The 20,533-nt window shown below is 37.8% G+C and overlaps 1 protein-coding gene across 8 annotated transcripts in view; it reads left to right on the top strand.

The window, feature by feature from the left end:
- The window catches only part of Enox2 (ecto-NOX disulfide-thiol exchanger 2), a 281,316-nt gene that overhangs the window by 103,088 nt on the left and 157,695 nt on the right, over positions 1 to 20,533 (top strand). For 5 of the 8 annotated variants that reach the window (XM_029472966.1, XM_029472965.1, XM_029472962.1 and 2 more), the window contains one exon: positions 20,051 to 20,194. The exons of the other annotated variants lie outside the window; for them this stretch is intronic. Coding sequence is in view for 1 of the 5 variants with exons in the window: in XM_021152914.2 (XP_021008573.2) it covers positions 20,051 to 20,194 (144 nt within the window). In the remaining 4 variants the exon portion in view is untranslated. The remainder of the gene's footprint in view (positions 1 to 20,050; positions 20,195 to 20,533) is intronic. 8 annotated transcript variants of the gene reach the window in all.

Here is a 20,533-nt window from a genome sequence, read left to right as displayed (position 1 = left end):
AGAGACCCATTGGACACGCAAACTTTATATGCCCCAGTACAGGGGAACGCCAGGGCCAAAAAAATGGGAATGGGTGGGTAGGGAAGTGGGGGGAGGGTATGGGGGACTTTTGGGATAGCATTGGAAATGTAATTGAGGAAAATATGTAATAAAAATATATTTAAAAAAAACTGGTTTTGAGGGAAGGGATCAATCCCCAGTAGCCTCCAAGCCTAAAAGGATAATGAATTTCATCAAATATATTTTCTTCTGTCTGTTGAGATGAACATAAAATTTATTTTGTAAATATGGTGATTGTAAGTTCTCCTCTAAGATCTATGATTTCAGTAGCCCTTGGTAGTTCACTAGGTTTCCAGCAGCAGGTATTATCTCCTTATTGTTGAGTGGATATTAAGTTCAATTAGAGAGATGATGGTTAACAGCCAGATATGTGTGCCAGTACTGCATCCTTAGGGTTATTGTGCCATACTGCTCACTGTTGTGGTTCATAAGTGCTATATCTGGGTAGACTACTGGGTGAGCATTGCCAGCCCTGATGAAATGTAGTTGTGTGATTCCTCATGCTTGAGGTGCTGAACTAATATTGCAGCAAGTAAAAGGCCTGGATGTTTCAGGACCAAAGTGGCTATAGTTTATCTCATCTGGATCTTGGTGTTAGAGAGACTGACCTGGCACCAGGCAGTTGCAGGTCCTGTATCTAATAGTGCTGGCCCGATGACTAGAACTTTAGTGGTGTTGGACTAGTTCCTTGGGTGCCTTCTATGTGATGAGTTTTACTGAATCAGGCTTGATGTTGGGATCTAGAGCAACGTCTGGTGCTCCCTTCCTTCTCCTTTTGCAGAAAAAACATAGCATCTTTCTCCATTCTGTGTTAGCTGGCATTGAGTGAAAGATATTGGCACCAATTTAAAACTGTAATACTTATTCTCTCCAATGACACTTTTTAATTTTTGTTTTATGCTAGTTGCTATAATCTCACCTCTGATTGCCTCAGCACCTGTGAAGGTATTTTTGTATTTAGGTAGCAAATTAATTTATCTTTGGGGATGTGTCTCAGGTAAGGTTTTACTGCTGTGAACAGACACCATGACCAAGGCAGCTCTTATAAGGATAACATTTAATTGGGGCTGGATTATAGGTTCAGAGGTTCAGTCCATTATCATCAAGGCAGCAGCATGGCAGCACCCAGGCAGGCATGGTGTAAAAGGAGCTGAGAGTTCTACATTTTCATCTGAAGGCTGCTAGAAGACCCATTCCCACATGGTTAGGAGGAGGGTCTCATTGCCCAACCCCACAGGGTGGACACTTTCTCCAGCAATGCCACACCTACTCCAACAAGGCCATATCTCCTAATTGTGCCACTCCCTGTGCCAAGCATATTCAAACTACCACAGGATGTGAATGCTCAAAAGTCCTATTGAACATCTTTCTCTGGTTTCTCATTTGACTAAACTTTTATGTAGAACTGCTGTCATTTTTATAAGTAGTTCTTGCAGATTGGAGATACTTGTTTATATCTAATCTGACAGTCAACAAACATATACCAAAGATAATATTCTTGGGGTATGGAATTAACTTGAAGTTGTGCTACAAGTATACCTCTTTCTCAACTGTAGCTGCAGTCTTCATTGCAATTTCTTCTTCTCACAGCTTTACTATATAAAGCATGAAATGAATAGGGCCAGCCAAAGATATAACTTCATCGTGTCTATCAAAATAAACTTTGATTTATCCCTATCCAAATAGCAGAAATATTACTTTAAGGAGCATAAAAGTTAGTAACCTTGGAGATATGCCTTGATATTATTTAAAGACCGTGAAATCATGAATTTCCCTTATCACTCTGGGAGAACCCAGGACAGTAGCAGTGATATCTCTCCTGGCAAGAAGAGAATTAGCATCATTACGTTGGGTAGTGTACTGTAAACTCTTTCCATGCCAGTATTATAGACACTATCAGAAGTGGCTATGTCAGCATCAACCCTTGTTAAAATTGTGGTGAGTGGTTCATTGTGTTTGCAACAGCCTCCCATAAATCAGCTCCTCCTCTGTTATGGAATAGCTAGTTCAGCTACCAGCAAAGATAAAACAAACTGTGATTTTTCTGTATTTCCAGATATTGAAAGCATTGTAATCTCTGTTAATAAACGTACTAAAACTCTCCTGAGCATCTTGCCGTGCCCCTTTGTCACTTTATCCTTGTCATTGTTGGACATCTGGACTATAGTAGGAACTTACTTCCAGGCCAGAATATTTTGAAAAAAATAAAAGATTGACCAGTCTTAGCTAATTAAAAACAACTAAAACTGTACTGATTTTTACGTCACACACAGGGGCAACTAGGAACGTCCTATAATTGCTTACTCTATGGTGTGCTAAATGACGTAAAACAGTAGTTGATATTCCAATTCTGTGAGGTGACAAGCAATATACAAAATAAACTTGTGTACAATCCACAGTTCAATAAGGTAAGAGGGACTTCAAGTGCTCAGAGAATGCAAATTATAGTGAGGCCCTTACAATGAACACTTTTTCTCAGGGACTTTTTAGTTTTGTTATTCCAGTTACCATCTTTCCTAAATCACACTTGCCAGATCTTACAGCATCCTCTTTCTGCTACAGTAAATAGCAGATCTCTGTGAGTTTTACACACTCTCAAGTTTTCAAGTTCTTTTGAAAACTTTATATATCCTGCTTTATGCCTAATTGATACAGTTTTATGTGTGTTTTTGAAAACCAGTTCTGTGGCTGAATATTGGAAGCTTTTCTTCTATTAATTTATTTCCCTAAACATATATATAGTTTATTTTCTATGGTTTTGACCAGACTATTGAGTTTCACAAAAGCAAATTCTTTTTCCTGTTTTGTCCACTGTAATATATCCAGGACCTTCATGTAGTAATTACTCAACAAATATCAATTAGTTATACAAAAGTAGAATCATACCAAATTTACCTGGTCAGTGTTTGCCAAGATGCCCAAGGCAGCTGTTGCTAAGGAAAAATGAGTACAAGTTATCTCATTTTCCCTACTTGGTTATATGGTGATATTATTTTTCTTGGATTGTCTCTTCAGTACTACAGAATCTGTAAAGATGCAATGTACAAAGTGAAGGTGTCTAATCCTACTGTTGAATAAAAATGACAGTGACTTTTGCAAGTGCATATAGACAAAAAATAGTGGTTAAGAACTTGGGTTTCTGTTTTATATTTTTATTTGTGCCTATTCATTGAAGAAATTATGTGTTCCATTATGATCTTTGCATTCATGAGAAGAGATTACTTTGTTCATACCCATGCCCTCCCATTACTTGCTTTTGGTCACATCTCCTTGCTGCTCCCTTTCTTATTTGCAAATAGTTCCACTTCTTCCTTTCAAGGTCCCCCCCTCTCTCTCTATATATATATATATATATCTGCATATATATTATATATATAGCTTTTAGATCTAAATTCTGTGAGAGAAAACGATGCATCTACAAACATTATATACATATTCATACACATGTATATATGTAAACATCTATTTAAATTTAGATTTGGGGGCTGGGGAGATAGCACAATAAACACAGTGTTTGTCAAACTAGCATAAAGACTCTAGCACCTATGTGAAAAGCTAGTTGCATGTGCTTGTCATTTTTAGTCCTGAGGAGACAGAGACAAGAGAATCCCTAGATATCTCTGGCCATCTCAGTTTGCAGAATTGGCGAGTTCCAGTTTCAATGAGAGACAGTTTCTTGAAAATTAAAGGGTTTGCAAGAGTGGTGTGTTGGTGCATACCATTAATCCCAGAAGTCAGGGGAAAGAGTAAAGCAGAATTCTATGAGTTCCCGGTCTATATAGCAAGTTCAGGATAATCAGGGCTACATAGAGAGACCTTGCCTTAAAAATGTAGCAGTGAGCAGAGACAACATCAGACAACAATGTGCACATGAATGTACACAGGAAGCATAGCCACCACCCATCTTCCACACATTAGATTCATCGCCATCATTGTCCTCCTCCTCATCTTGGTGTATTTTGATTTGTTGTTTCTTGATCTCTGAGGATCTTTTTTCTTATTTTATTGCCTGTTTTTACTTCTTCCTTTGAGAACTTACTGTTCAGTTCATTGCCTTTATATTTATCAGATCATTTAATATTTTGCATGTTTATTTTTATGTCATTTGTCATTTTAAATATTAATTCCTATCTGGTTACAGTAGGCACTTCACTCTGATACTTGTTTCTTTCACCGTACAAAAGGTTTTCATATTTCATACTTTCCTATCCGTGTATTCTTACTATTCTCTCCTGGGTTACTAGGGTCCTTTTCTGTAAGTCCTTGCTTATGTCCCTATTCTGAAGTATTTTTCCTATGTATTTCTGTAGAAAATTTAAAGTTATGTAGCTTTTACTAATGCCTTTTTTGTTGTTTTTTTTAATTGATTTTTATGCTGTGTGAAAGAGATGGAGTTTCATTTTTTAACATATCCTTATTTACTTATTCGGTTTCTCCAGCACCATTTATTGAAGGGGTATTCTTTCTCCAGTGTATGTTTTGGGTACCTCTATTGAAAATCATTTGGTCATATCTGTATAAGTTTTTTTCTGGGTCATCTATTCTACTCCATTATTCAGTGTATTGTTCCAGGTCCATTATTTTATTATTGTTATTGTTGTTACTAAGGCTCTTTGATATAATTTTAGATCGGGTAATGTGGTCACCTCCAGCACTGTTTGAAAAATATCATGTAAATTACTTTATCTATTTGGCATCTTTCATACTTCTATACGAATCTTAAGATTCTTTTTTAAAATTTATTTTTTGGAATTTTTATGGACAATCAATCACATTAAGTTTAAAATCGGGATTAAAACAAGGGTATCCAATCTTTCCACTCTTACATTTCTTTTCATAATGCATTGTTTGTATTAATATTTTAGCATTCCTTAGACCACTAACAGCTCTTATTTTGCACAATACATTATTGAAAGAGTTACACAATTATTTTTAATTGCTTTTGTCTGTACATGGTATTACATTTATTTGGATTTATTTTTTTCAGTAAGTTTTAGAAAATAATTTCTTACTCAGTCATACTTGCTCATAGAAGTGATAGTCTTCAGCAGCAAGAAGAATTACGAAAGTGCCAAATTGGCCTATTGCGAGTGTTCCCCTTCTCACAGAAAGGGACAGGATTAGCCTAAGCTTCAGAAATTTGCTGCTTTTGTCCATGATCCAGAGCATCCCTTCCTTAAAAGAAAATTCATTATAGATGCATAGACATTTATGCAAGCAAAACACCTCTTGACATAAAATAAATCTTAAAATTAAGTCACCTAGCCTTTCTTAAGCCTTTCTCTAAGGCTCCATGTTTAAACTGTGCAAGCTTGCCACCTTTGTTCACTTTATGGAGTAGCTCTTGTGTAGGTGGAAAGAAAAGTTAAAAGCAGTAGTGATCTCTGAATGGAAGTTGTTTTTAGAATACTATTGTGAAACATCAATTTAATTGTAGTGGTGAACGAATACTCCCACTTTTGCAGCTGCTTCATGCTTATCCTCATCTTGTATACAAGTCCCAACTTTTCATTGAATCTGACATGTCAGATTCCGAACATTTGATGATACAGTACACCTCAATGCTGAAGGGCAGGAGCGACAATTCTTTTAAAATAATGTATCTTGCTAGAGGGGAATCTCAGTAGGAAGCAGGTATAGCTATATTGCCATTTGGAGCCAAATCATTTTGTTGACCACAAGGCAGAACGGCAGCAAGCTCAGATGGGAGAACTGTAGTCATTATCCAAAGGTCAGACTTGATAAGCAGACTCTGCTGTTTCTTTCCCTAGCTCCCATATGTCTGGGAGGGACAGTAAGTAGCAGAGGGAGCCAGAAATTTCACTGTCAAAAAGTAGTTAAGTAATTTTCTGCAAACAGTCCTGGTTATATTGTGTGCTGAATGACAGATTTGTATGTCTTCAAGGAGTTCTTAGTCTAAGGAAGTAAGGCAGCTGTAGAAGCTTCAGGCAGATCCAACATCTGTCATGATGCTTGCCTCAATCTAAGCATTCCATAAATGTCACTTGAATGAGTGCACGAGTGAATAGGTGGACAGACATAAAGTAAACGAACAATAACCTTTGAAAGGTAATTCCTTAGAATTAATTTTGTAGAAATCAGAAGCGACATATTGAAAACATTTAGGAATTTAACTAAGTTGTGCTTCTTTCTCCATTTAATATATGATATCTGAACATGGGAAATTCCTATTTACTGTGAGTAATGAATTAGTTTTTCTAATTTGTATAGAAGAGAAAAACAAAACTTAAAATTAGGAGTTGTATCTTTTATATAAAGTCATACCCAAACTAATTACTTTATTATTAGGTTATAAGTTTTACTTAATAATTCATCACGGTTTTAATCTATTTGAATTTTTCCTATCTAGATATCTGGGAGGTAATGTTTCTGCTTTCTCTTTCATCACTGATGAACAATACACCAATTAAAAACCCTTACTCCACAGGTCAGGCAGCATAGTACAAGAGGGAAGCCTTTTAGCAAGAAGATGGGGCTCCAGCTCCTCTGTATTTCATAGCATGCCCTAGCACAAGTTGGTGAACACTTTCTCATCTACAGCTTCCACATCAGCTAACAATTGACAGTTATTCTTTCTCATACCATAGAAATGCTGCAGAAGTAATTGATAAGCTCTAATGAGCCCTAATAATGGCATAATAGAGGAGAAAGGGCTCATTAGACCCCATCCTTAGTGAAGACTTACAAGCACCTAATGGTTTCTCAAGGAGGAAGGGATATTTTCTTTGAAAGTGTAGACACTGATAAGGTGTCAGTGGTTCTGCACGCAACCATAATAACCATATGAAAATCAGTGGGCTACACAGGAATGCATTCACACACACATACACACAGTGGGCGGGGCAGTAGATGATAAAGGAAATCAAGAAAAATGGGAAGGGTATAAGAAAAGGTCATGGGGGGATATGATCAAAGTGTGTTATACATGTTTCATACAAGCATATATAACAAAACTCACCATTGACTATAATATGTTAATCAAAAATATGAAAAATAAGACAATTTCTCATAAAAATTGTATTGTGTACACAGTTTCATAGATTGTAAGAGATTGTTTATACTCCTTAGATAACACTGCTCAGTTAAATACCTTATCTAAATTTCACTTGTTAGTCAGTCCAAATGGCATATACTGTGTACTGCTCTATGTTACACTGAGTAAAATGGACTTGTTTTGTTGATGGGCCCTCATAGCATTTGGCAAGTTCCAAAGTTATTTTTAAAAAAGCTTTGCTGTAATATAATTGTATCTCTTACTAAACTATAAAATAAACATTTATATCTGGAGGATTAGTATTCTTATGAATACAACTCAATTCACTACCTTCCAAAGCCTAACTATGTTTAAAAGCAATAGACAAGCCATTGCTGAAAGGGAGTGCAAATGTTTCACCAAATGTTCAAATCTGATTGTCATGGAAGCACAAGTCCATCTCTGAGAGGAAGACAGCTATTAAGAATGGGCTTTAGAAAGAGATATTTTGTAGATGTGCTAAAATAAGAAACATAAGCTGATTAGGCAAAGTTCCAAAGATTCATTAGTTTATTAAAGTAGATTGAAATGCATGTTTGAGAGATTTAAATAAATTAACCTTTAATGAGTACCCAGGGGCCACGGAAGAAGAATGACAGAGGATTAGGAGGATTCTGTCTGATTGTCACATAATGCACACTGATTAGGGTTTTTTTCTGAATGCTCATTGCTGTATAACAATACTAATAAATAAAAAAGATTAAATCTAAAACATCTCTAGATTGTAATTGTTGCCTCCTCTTATGTGTACACAGATGCCATGGTTGGCTTTAATACCAGTTCTGTATGTTTGGCAGAGTGAGACAGGAATTTTTGTCCTTACATCATTACATTTTGAAATGTCTAGTATGTGAGCAATCCTATATTCCAGTGGGGTAATTTATTCCTACTGTTCTGGACATGCTTTAGCATCTCAGCATTGGACTCTTAATATTAATTGTGGCCAGGATATATTGGTATTTAAATGTCATTAATTTTTTTCTGTGCACCTCCCAAGTTATTGATTATAATTAGAAAAATTCCCAAGGAGGTTCCTTTGTTTGAAGCTGTATTAGGAATGCTTTGATTTTTTTCCTAATGTCCTAACTGTACTCCTATTAAATCCTTAACTGACTGATAAGTACGTTTTGTGTAGGTGGTACTAGGAAGATTTATCAGCCATTTTATTGGAATTTATTTCAGGTTTCTGTTGATGTGTTCCATGTAGCTTTTCCCCCTGAAGTTCAGAACTAGGAGACCCCATTTTTCAGATACTTCACCTAATTTTTCTCCAACCTTTCAGTTCCTCTTCTTTTTGCCACTAACATGTCTTTCTTTCCAAATGATAAACTCTAACAGCCTCACAACTGAGGCAGGTTTAAGCCTACTGCATTTATGCCAGATAACCAACATCATTCCTTGCCTGCTGGAGGTAATGAATGAGCAAAGTTCTAAGTATTTTTCTGGTTTTAATGGAAACCAGAAAATGAAAGACTAGGTAGTAAATTCCCACTTTCTGCCCTCAAATTTAAAAAGGTGTTGTCATTTCTGTGTGTTACAAGAATTCCTTGGTGTGTGTTTAAGCCTTGTCCTGACCATTTTGGTGCCTGTGTGTGTGTGTGTGTATTGGTGTTCTTCAGAAAATTCCTCAAGTAATTTTAATTTGTAGCCATTTTTAAATTATGCTGTGTTAAGAAGTCTTAGCCTGGGAACTAAAGTCTGGGTAAATGTGAAATTGAGAACTGGATTGAAGCAAGTGAAGAGCTGGGAAAATGAAAAGATTATGTGACTTGCTTTTGTTTTTCTTTGCTTTAAAAAAAAACCCACTTGTGTGCCAAAGTTAACTATTGTCATTCAAAAGACCAAAGAAGGGGCCCTTAATAGAATGGATGTAGTAAGTTTTACTTATATGGTAATGATTGGTATCATCCTTGTATCCTAGTTGTGGGGTTGGGCTCCTGAGCCTTGGATCATTCTGATTTTATTTCCTCCTTTCCCCATCATCCTAGGCACTTGCCCAGTTTGCACAAATCTTTACTTGTAAATGTACCTAATTTAAATCTGTTTCCCAAAGATGTTTCCTTAAGTCCAAGGAGAGGACTCTTATAAAAACATAAAATGAAAATCACAAGGGAAGCTGGAGATAGCTTCTATTAAGGAAGAAATAACAATGAAAATGACCTTCAAATGCAGAGTAACACCTTGACTTTGGGGACTCACTACCACCCCAGTGACATTAGTTGGACTTAGGTGTTTAGCTCTGTTCAACCATTGCTATTTTAAAGACACTTTTGGAAAGTTACTGTGCTTTTTCAGTCACACTTTGTTTGGAATAATAGTTTTATCTATTTAATTGAATCGATTGCTACACAGCAATCTGCTACACACCTACTGCCTCTGGGGTACCACATATTCTTAGATGTGAAAAATTTAGGCAGTGTTTAAATCATATCTCCTATGATAGAATGATTCTAAATCCTATCCAGTTTTTTTTTTTTTCTGCAGACACTCTTAAGTTGAAAATGTTCATGGAATTGAATTCAACGGTAGCATACTGTTTCAATCCATCCCTCACTTTGCAATCTCCTTGGAGCCCCAGTTTTCTCTGTCAACTGTCTCAGAGCATCTCCTGAAATGATTTTACTTTAAAGTTAAAGATGATTATAGTGCCTCTTCTCCAGTAGACAATTATATTGCTGTATTCTTTGGCAGGACGAAAAGCAACATAGTATTATTTTTTTCAAGTTTTCTTTGAGTATCATTAAAAGAATTGTCAGTTTATTCCAGCATAGTATAATAACAAAAAGACACCTGCTATAAAAGGCGATGTTTTCTAATAAGACCATTGGGAGAAGTTGTGAAGAGGAGAGAAGGAAAAAAGTTGAAAAGAGAGCAAAGGAATTTATTAAATATTACTATCCTTCAAAGACACCCTTGTTGGTGAATGCTACACAGAAAATAAACTAAGTCTACAACCTATTATTAAAATGTTTTTTCTTCTCCTTAGTCCAATAGTTTATTCTGCCTCTTACAATATTATACTTTTTCTTCTGGATGAATTTATATCTTCTGACAGGCTTCGTTAGGAATACATAATAAAGGTCAAGTATAAGCCATTTGCTGTTATTTCTTGGCAGCCTTTATCCCAAGGTAAATAGAGATGGGAGCAGCTCTATTTTGCAGCATAGCCATATGGATATGACTCTCAACGAAATGTACTTTTTCTCATACTGATTACCACAAAGATTGAACTTTTTATTATGTTTGTTTGATGTGAGCATGATGCATGTCAGGGCATGCCTGCAGTGGTGAGAGGATAACTTTCAGGATTGGGTTCTTTTCTTTGCACTGTGGGTATCAGGAATTGAACTGAGGTCATCAGCTTTCCAAATCAAGCACATTTCCCCCTCACTGAGCCAGCTTGCTAACTTAGGGTGTAATAGTTCAAGATTTTCAATATTTCAAGAGATTTTAGTAGAATTGTTTCAGATTTCTCTTTTCTCCAACCCAAGATCCAATGAGACACTACTCCCAGATAATTCTTCTTTATAAATATCTCTGAAACACATCCATTTCTTTCCATCCTACAGATCCATTTTACTGAGTTCCCGCTACTGCTATATTTCCACAGGTTGGCTGTTGTCTTCCTAATTTGTCTGTCTACCTTTAGTTCGTTCTAGTTTTCCTTATATCCTCCATCCTAGTATCAGATGACATAGATTAAATGTTAGAGTGCCCACCTAGAACACACACAAACATCCACAGCGAAGTCTCATGTCATGCCGTGATATAAATGCTCCATGAAGAGAGCCTGCGAGGTTAAGTGAAACATCACTGAAAAGGTGACATCTCTGTGTGGTTTAGAAAGGCAAGTAACACTCTCCAAGTGGAGAGAAGGAAAATTCATTTTCAAGCAGGGAATGTTTATACAGTAGTACAGGGACATGAATGTGGCTAGCATGTTTGATGAATTTTGAGAGTTAGATGCAAATAACACAGGGTCCTTAGGGAAAGTAGGAGTTGAACTAATGCACGATTCAGGCCAGATTACATATAAGCTGGCCTGCCCTTCTGCCTGTTATCTCCTTGAGGAAAGAAATTATCTATCACATAGTAAACTCCTCAGGACTTGCATACCGATGGGCACATATCGGTATTGTTTTAATGAATTAGTTGAATAAGAAGGGAGATACTGGGTCCATATTAATTCATTAGCTCATCCATTCCTGTACATATTGACGACCTCAACTAGACATCATGCCAGAACAAAATTAATTTTCGACTTCTTTTATATAACAGCAGTAGTCCTACTTACTTCAAACATAAAGTTGCTCTTTTTTACAAGCTTCTCTTAATAAAGTTATGCTGCCTTCCCAAGAGGCAGAGTCTAGCTTCTGCAGCAGTGAATTTGACTTCTGCTCCGGCAGAGGCTTTACTAAAGGAGTTAATCACTTGTCAGCCCCTGTATTGATGATACTCATGAGATGAAATAGTTATAGGGGAGGTATAGAGCTCTAAAGATGCATTAGTATATTATAGGAACCTGTGTTCTTTCCTGTGTGTTTAATTTCACAGTCAATAAGAGCCCTTTATCATACATATTTGAAAAATGAATCCAAAAGGTGATGAAACATAAGGAATGTGGAAAGCATAACTCCAGAACATCAGTGAGACAGTGTAGCAAAAGGAAGAGGGGAGTAGGAAGGAGCATGGAAACGGAGATTTACATTTTTTGAACATGTAAATGAAGATTTACCATATTTCTGCAGTTCTATCTTTCAGGAATGCTAAATCACAAACTCATCATTGGTTAATTAGAAGGTAATTAAAATTGCAGCACAGTGATTGGATAAATAGTTAATGATAGCTGAGTGAAAGGAGGAAATCTGGTGAAATTCATGTATATATTTTTGGGAAACCCAACATTCAGATGTTTTTCATGCAGTACATTTCTCAGAAAGGATACAAATATCCCTCTAGTAAAAGTTGATAAAATTAACTCTCCAAAGATCAGAATTCCAGCTCTCACTCTCCTTTTCACAGTGTCTTACACTGAAATACAGGTTTATCTGACAGCACATCCAAGTTTCATTCACTCACAGCATGAGAAATGATTTTTCTGCAAGTTGTTTACAACTTATTTACTGGCATCTTAAGAATCTATTACAGGAAATTGGTGTTCTCTGTGTATTGTAACTGTTCCTATTGAAAGGGTAGGCTTAGCCTCGGCTCCCAACCAGATCTAGCTGATGAGCTAGTTTGCAAAACCATAGACATAGGTTTTGCAGCAACTGTGCTTGCTTTTGATAATTGCCCCAGCTTTATGAAATCAATCAGCCTGAAGGTAAGAACTCATTACAGATCTGACGAGGTAGACTCCAATTTCAATACTAAAACAACTCTTTGTCCTCGGGCTCAGAAATCTGCAATTATTTATTTTATTGTGACAGAGAAACCCATAATACATTACGTGGGAGCACATTCACTGGCAAGAACTAAACAGATAACCTAATGGTCAGGGTGTTAAGAACCTGCCTTTTCCTGTCATTCAGTTGGAAAATTAGCCAACAAGAACTGCAGCATGGCTTAAAGCCAACTCAAAGCCGGGACTGATGAATCATCATCTTTCTCTACCAGCTCCCAAAGATGTGGTGAGAACAGAGACTGTTATAACTGTTCCTGAGGGCTAAATTACAGCAAACTTTGGACCATTCTTCTCCATTCCTCTGAGGAATGCCAGACTTAATCCTAAAGAAAATGATAGATTGCCTATCTACCATCTGTCACTGTGAACTGTTCTATCAAATCAAAAAAAAATTGAACCTTGTTTTCATTGAGTAATGTGATTTTGCTGTGTTTCCCCGGCATTAAATTGTATAGAGGGAAAGAGTTCTGAAGCATTCTTCTTCTTAAAGTTAGAAATCTATATTTGCTTTTCCTACTCATGAAACTTAAACACATTAATGGCTTTAGTTCAGACATTCTCAAATAATTCACCATTACCAGGCCTAGTAGATGCCATTCTGACAGGAAAAAAAAAACACAGAGAAACCCGAAGTTAGGGAAAATATGATTTTAGAGAATTGATCCTTGTTCATCACAGCTCCAGTACCTCGCCAGTGTTCCAGTAGTACAGCATCCTTCTTGAAGATACCACTTACTACAGTGTTGGGAAGAGGAATTTCAGCTGTAATTTATTCTTGCATTTTGTAAAGTCCAAAGTGATAAGAGGAGTGGTCTAAAGATATTCCAAGCAAAGAATAGTCACTATTCCAGTATTCTTTATTAATGATTTACTTTTATAGTTATGCATTACCTGAAAAAAATGGACTAGGAGAGTAGACAGCTAACATCTCCCAATCCTTAAACAGTCTGGAGGCTTAGGATCCACAATATAAAATATTACAAATATTCCTAATTAATTTGTGAGACAAATTCATATAAATTCCTGATTGAGTAACTATGCTAGTTACTTTTCCTGTTGTTATGACAAAATAGTTGACCAAACACAACTGAAGGAAGACATTGTTTTTTTTGTCTAAGGGTTGGAATTTGCAATCCGCCACAATGGAGAAGGTGTGGGACATCCATAGAAAGTGCCTGATCTTTTCGCATATATAGTCAGGAAGCATTGAGAAATGAGTGATGCTACTCTACTCTGTTTCCCCTTTTTATTCAGTGCAGAGTCATAGACCATGTAATTACTCTGCTCACACTTCAGGGCAAGTCTCCCTTCATCAGTTGAACCTGTCCCGAAATTCCCTCACACATATTCTCAGAGGTTTGTCTCCATGCTTGTTCTAAATCTCATCAAGTTAACAATCCAGGTAAAGCATCCGAAGCACTTTTCCGTGTTTGATATGACCAGACCTTAAGTGATTGTTGTCCCTCTAATAGTTAATATTGATTGGCAACATCTCAGGATCTAAAAGCAGCAAGGGGGTGAGCATGCCAGTGAGGGGTTATATAAATTAGAGCAATTGAGGTGGGAAGAGCCTTCTAAAGACACTGGTCAATGCAGATTTCACTGGCTGGCATCCAGGACTTCATAAAAAGGAGAAGGAAGCTGACTAACAGCATTCAGCACTCTGCTGCCTCATGAACTGTGAGTCAAAATAAACAGTTTCTTCTTAACGTTGGTGTTGTTGGGTCTCTTGTCCTAGCAACACATAAAATAACTAATATAGTCCCATTTAATTTTCTTCATGTCCCAATAAGGGAGAGGCATTGCTATTCCTGTTGTTAAATTCAGAACTAGAAGAGATAAGATGACTTCTCAAGCACCTTATGAAAGACACACTTAATGACTGGGACACTGGGCACAATTGATGGATACTGGTTCAAGTTCAGTTCTAACTATGCAATAGCAGGGTCCTTTGGTACTTTCTGTAATGATTGGGATGTTCTGTCTATGCTATCTGTTATCACACTCCAGAGCTACAAATGGCTGATGAGTTCTTTAAATATGACCAGTGCTACTGGAGTTTTCATGCTATTCCATTCTTAGTTCATTCAAACTTAAGTCACAATAGCTACATGTATCTTATGCCTATTGTAATAGAAAACAAATTTTTAGAATCTTGTTTTTAAACTATATTTTCATGAAGCACTATGATTCATGTATGAAGAAATGATTCATAAGTGCAATTTCTTTTGTGATGTTTTGTTATATTGGAGTCTTAGACAATTGAAAGACCATTTTGGCTTGCAGAAGTAGATAATGGTGTTGTGCAGAAACATGGGCCACTAGTCAGTTTTCCAACCCTGTGACAAAAGTACTCCAAAGGCTCATGCTCTAAGATCAACAGTTGATAAATGGGACCTCATGAAACTGGAAAGCTTCTGTAAGGCAAAGGACATAGTCGATAAGACAAATTGGCAATCTACAGATTGAGAAAAAAAAATCTTCACTAACCCCACATCTGATAGAGGGCTAATATCCAAAATAAAGAATGCAAGAAGTTAATCACCAAAACACGAAACAAATCAATAAAAAAAATGGGGTATAGAACTGAACCAAGAATTCACAACTGAGGAATCTCAAATGGCTGAGAAGCACCTAAGGAAATGTTCAAAGTCCTTAGTGATCAGAGAAATGCAAATCAAAATGACCCTGAGATTCCACCTTACACTAGTCAGAATGTCTAAGATCAAAACCTCAGGTGACAAAAGTTGGAGAGGATGTGGAGAAAGAGGAACACTCCTCCATTGCTGGTGGGATTGCAAACTGCTACAACCACTCTGGAAATCAATCTGGAGGTTCCTCAGAAAATTGGAAATAGATCTACCTGAAGACCCAGCTATACTACTCTTAGGAATATACCCAAATGATGACCCACCATGCCACAGGGGCACGTGTTTCACTATGTTAATAGTGGCCTTATTTGTGATAGCCAGAAGCTGGAAACAACCTAGATATCCCACGACAGAAGAATGGACACAGAAAAATGTGGCTCATTTACACAATGGCATACTACTCAGCTATTAAAAACAAGCACATCCTGAGTTTTCAGGCAAATAGATGGAACTAGAGAATATTATCCTGAGTGAGGTAACTTAGACCCAAAAGGACATGCATGGTATATACTCACTAATAACTGGAGATTAGGCAAAAAAAAATGTACAGAATACCCAAGATACAGTCCACAGAACTCAAAAAGGTCAACAAGATGAAGTGCCCAAGTGAGGATGCCTTAGTCCCACTTGGGAGAGAGAAGAAAGCACTCACAAGTCGGGGTGGAGGGACCAGGGAGTTGAAGTGGACGCGGAGTAAGTGGGGAGTAAGAGGGAGAGGGGAACCTGATCTGGTACTGGGTGAAGGAAAATGACTGAAGCCCTGAGGGCCAGTAGAAAGAATGGAAACAGGCAACCTCAGGAAATAGGAGGTTGGGGGATCCCCCAGAATGTATGAGAGATCTGGGAGGTGAGAGACTCCCAGGATTCAAAGGGAGAGAACTTAGATGAAATGCTCAACAGTAGGGAGAGGGAACTTTTAGAGCCCACCTCCAGCAGGAAGACAGGACATCAAGTGAGGAATGGGGTTGCCATTCCACAGTCACAACTCTGACCCATAATTGTTCCTGTCTGAAAGAATTACAGGGATGGAAATGGAGAGGAGCCTGAGGAAAAGAAGGTCCAGTGACAGGCCCAAAGTGGGGTGCAGCTCAATGGGAGGTCCCAAGGCCTGACACTATTACTGAGGTTATGGAGCACTCACAAAAAGGGAGCTATCATGACTGCCCTCTGAAAGACCCAACAAGCAGCTGAAAGAGTCAGATGCAGATATTTACACCCAACAATGGACAGAAGCAGCTGATCCCTGTGGTTGAATTAGGGAAGGCTGAAAGAACCTGAGGAGTTACAGAGAAAACGTGTGGAGCACAGACAGAAGGAACGACCATCCAGAGACTGCCCCACCTGGGGATCCTTCCCACATACCACCACCAAACCCAGACACTATTGCAGATGCCAACAAGCGCTTGCTGACAGAACCTGATATAGCTGTCTCCTGAGAGGTTCTCCCAGTACCTGACAAATACAGAGGTGGATGCTTACAGTCAACCATTGGACAGAGCACAGGGTCCCCAATGAAGGAGCTAGAGAAAGGACCCAAGGAGCTAAAGGGGTTTGCAGCCCCATAGGAGGAACATCAATATGAAGTAACCAGTACCCCCAGAGCTCCCAGGGACTAAACCACTAACCAGAGAAAACACATAGTGGGACTCATGGCTCCAGCTGCATATGTAGCAAAGGATGGCCCAGTCGTTCATCAATGGGAGGAGAGGCCCTTGGTTCTGTGAAAGCTCTATGCCCCAGTATAGGGGAATGCCAGGGACAGGAAGCTGGAGTGGGTGGGCTGGTGAGCAGGGGGAGGGGGAGGAAATAGGGGGTTTTCAGAGGGGAAACCAGGAAAGGGGGTAACATTTAAAATGTAAACAAAGAAAATATCTAATAAAAAGAATAAAAAAAAAAACTAAAGAGAAAGGCGATCCTGTAGGAGGTCCAGCAGTCTTAATTAATCTAGACCCCCTCGATCTTTCAAACACTAGGCCAACAAACAGACAGCATACATCAGCTGATAGGAGGCCCCCAACACACGTATAGTAGAGGACTGCCGGGTCTGTGTTCAGTCATAGATGATGCACCTAACCCTCAAGAGACTGGAGGCCTCAGGGAGTTTAGAGGTCAGGTGGGGTGGGGTGTGAGGACATCCACGTGGAGACAGGGGGTGGGGAGGAGGTGTGGGATGTGGAGCAGTCAGAGTGTGGATGGCGGGGACAGGGAATGGAATATGGCGTGTAAAAATAAATAAAAAAACAAAACATGAAAACAGGAATGAGAAAGGTGAGTGAGGAAGGCAGTCTGTGGTTTGGGATCAGATCACATTTACATCAACTTCCTCACCTTACATTTCCTCAATATGAAAGATTTAAAATTTGAAATCAACATTATAATAGTTTTGGTCAAGTTTTATTGACCTTACCATGTCCATTCAGTCTCAGCGCAGAAGCCATAGCCTTGACCTGGGTAGAAGCAAAGAGTGGGAAAGCAGTGCCATAGATCAAACAATTCAAGAATATATTATACATACATACATACATACACATGTACATGTAAATATATATATATATATACATATATACATATATATCTATTCACACATATATTTTGTGTATTCAGCATTAACTATGGGCCAGTCAGATGTGATCTGGTTTTATATTTTTACCAGTCCTGGGACTTGGGTGTTCTTACTAGCTTCCATTTATATATCATGGCTCAGAGGTTCTGTCAACAACTTTGCCATCTACTTCATAAACATGGAAATGGACTAATGTATTATTCTTAAAATTATCAAAGACAAGACAAAATAATAAAGAATCTTATGATTAACAGCCACTAATCAGAGCATCCTAATCTCTGAGAATTTCTTTTAATCAGTATTTTACCCATCCTGTAGGATATTACTCAAATGATGAAGTTGCATTTAAAATCTAATTATTTTAAGTAATGTTGCTTCAATCAGCATTAGAACTTTTCAGTTGTGGCGTTAATTCATGATTATCATCTGCCAAGGCTTTAATCACTTGGCTTAATATAATGAACTACCTGCCTCCACTTGTTGAGGGTAAATGAATCCATTCAATATTCACTATGTATTACTGTGCTAGCTATAAAGGGGTACAATTGTGGGATACAGAGTCCTCATCGGAAGAACTTTTAATTTGATAAGGAAAATCTTTCATTCATTTATAATTAAATAATTGCCACACATACCTATTTTTTTATTCTCTGCAACAACCTTGTGCAGTGTTATCATTCCCTTTGTGCAGATTGCGAGACTAGGGCTAAGAGATTGGATGGCTTGCCAGTCCTATCTAACTAGTGAAGGAAACGGAGGATTTGCACTCTCCCTTTGTCAGAGCATTCTGTTTCCCTTAGAACTTGATCTGATCAGAACTCTAATGCAGAATGAAATGCTAAGAGAAATGTAGGACTCATACCCAGTCACTTCAGTGTGATTGCACACCCACACTACTGCTTCCACAGTTTGTTTCTTTTTTCTATGATTTTTCATTCTAGTCATAATGCATAACTAATAGGACACAGAGAGGATGTAGCAAACAGTTAACTTAAGGCATAGAAGCAAGTTGGATTGTTTCATATAGTTATTTACATGTTGTAAGTGAAGAATGTTTGGCAAGTCCCAAAGGACACTTAATGGAATTCTTCCTAATGTAGTCTAGTTGCCAGGGAAAGAAATATTACCTTTTATATGGTCTGAAATCATTTACAAAAAGATATATATTAGAAAAAATAATGTAAAAGCATTTTGCTCAGCATTCCTTTTACTGAGATTTTTGCTGACCTTTAGCTGACTATCTTCCAACATATTTTTTGTTATTATGTTTTACAAGGTTGTCTCAAGAATTGTACAATGATGGGTCAAGAAATATTTAGAGGTTAAAAGCAATTAACCAAATCACACCATCCTGATTTCCCTTTTGATAGGTAATAGTGGATAAAAGGCTTGTAAGAAATATATTTACTTAGGGCCTTGGCAAAGCTTTTCTTCCCATATTTCATGAAATGTTAATTGAAGTACTGCTGCTGGAGTTAGAACTTGTCTCTACCCCACCCCCTCCACTTTAGATGTGTCTAAGCAGATGGGTCTAATGCTTCTATCTGCATCATTTCAACAAACCTCATAACAAAATAATAGAAAAGATATTACTGGATAATTCAAAAATTCAAAGCTAACCCTTTTCAAAGAAAAGTGAACCCTACTACAGAAACATCTTTTTTTTTTTTTTAAAAAAAAGCTTTTGTTTATTTATTCGTTTGTTTGTTTGTTTCAGATGAAGTTTTCCTATGTAGTCTAGGTGGCGTCAAATTTCTGTATTTCTATGATAGCCTTACCTCCATGGCCGAGTAGCTTGGTGTATAGGCAGAGACCACTGCATCCAGGTAGTCCTGCAGTTTTTGTTTTTGTTTTTTAATATTGACAGGTTTTATTGTTGATTTAGTATCAGAAATATTTATAAAACTTGAGGGATCTGATTTAAGGTTAGTCTTTTTTTATATACTTTTTTTTTATTACATATTTTCTTCAATTACATTTCCAATGTTATCCCAAAGTCCCCCTTCCCTCCTCCCCCACTTCCCTACCCACCCATTCCCATTTTTTTGGTCCTGGCGTTCCCCTGTACTGGGGCATATAACTTTTGCAAAAGTGAGAGGAGTCTAGCATGACAGACAAATGGCTATCTTATATTGTAGTTCTGATCTTGTCAACAACTCTGGAAGACTCACAGAGGGCAACTCTCTTTAAGGATTGCCCTCTTTACACCAAGACTCTCTTAAAGCTGAAACAGTCCCCCTGGGGGCTCCTGTCCTGAAGCCTGGGGATGACCCCACTCCTTATAGAGTCTGGACTTTGGATTTCTTTTTCTCCTTTAGGATTGAACCAGCTGCCCTTTGACCCTGCCAACAACAACGAACCCCTGCAGTTTGGTAGTGCCAGTGGCCCTCTGGTTCCAGAAGGCCTCATTGAGAATGGAGGGGAATCAAGCAAGAAAAGAAAGAGAACAAATCCTCCTTCAGGTAAGCTAGGTAATGCACTTTCCTGAGTCAGTACTACTGAGTCATTTGCCCATCGTGCCATAGGTTGTGGACACTATGCTAGGCCTTGTACAAATTTCAGAAAGAAGTCAGAGTCCCTTGCCCTTTTCACCATGAGAAGGAGTCACACACTAATATTATCATGAGTGTTGTTATGGCAAATGTGTGCAAGAAAGAAAAGCAGAAATAAGGGATGTTTTGATTAACTTTCAGAGATTAAGGAAGGTTTTATAGCATAAATGACATCTTTGCCAGATCTCTGAAGAATTGGTAGATTTGAAGCAGGAGGAGGTAAAGAATTGTGATTTTAATAGAAAAGGG

The sequence above is a fragment of the Mus caroli genome, chromosome X, assembly GCF_900094665.2.
Source record: "Mus caroli chromosome X, CAROLI_EIJ_v1.1, whole genome shotgun sequence".
NCBI lineage: Eukaryota > Metazoa > Chordata > Mammalia > Rodentia > Muridae > Mus > Mus caroli.
Note: the sequence above shows the minus strand (reverse complement) of the source record. Positions and strands in the feature narration are given on the sequence as shown.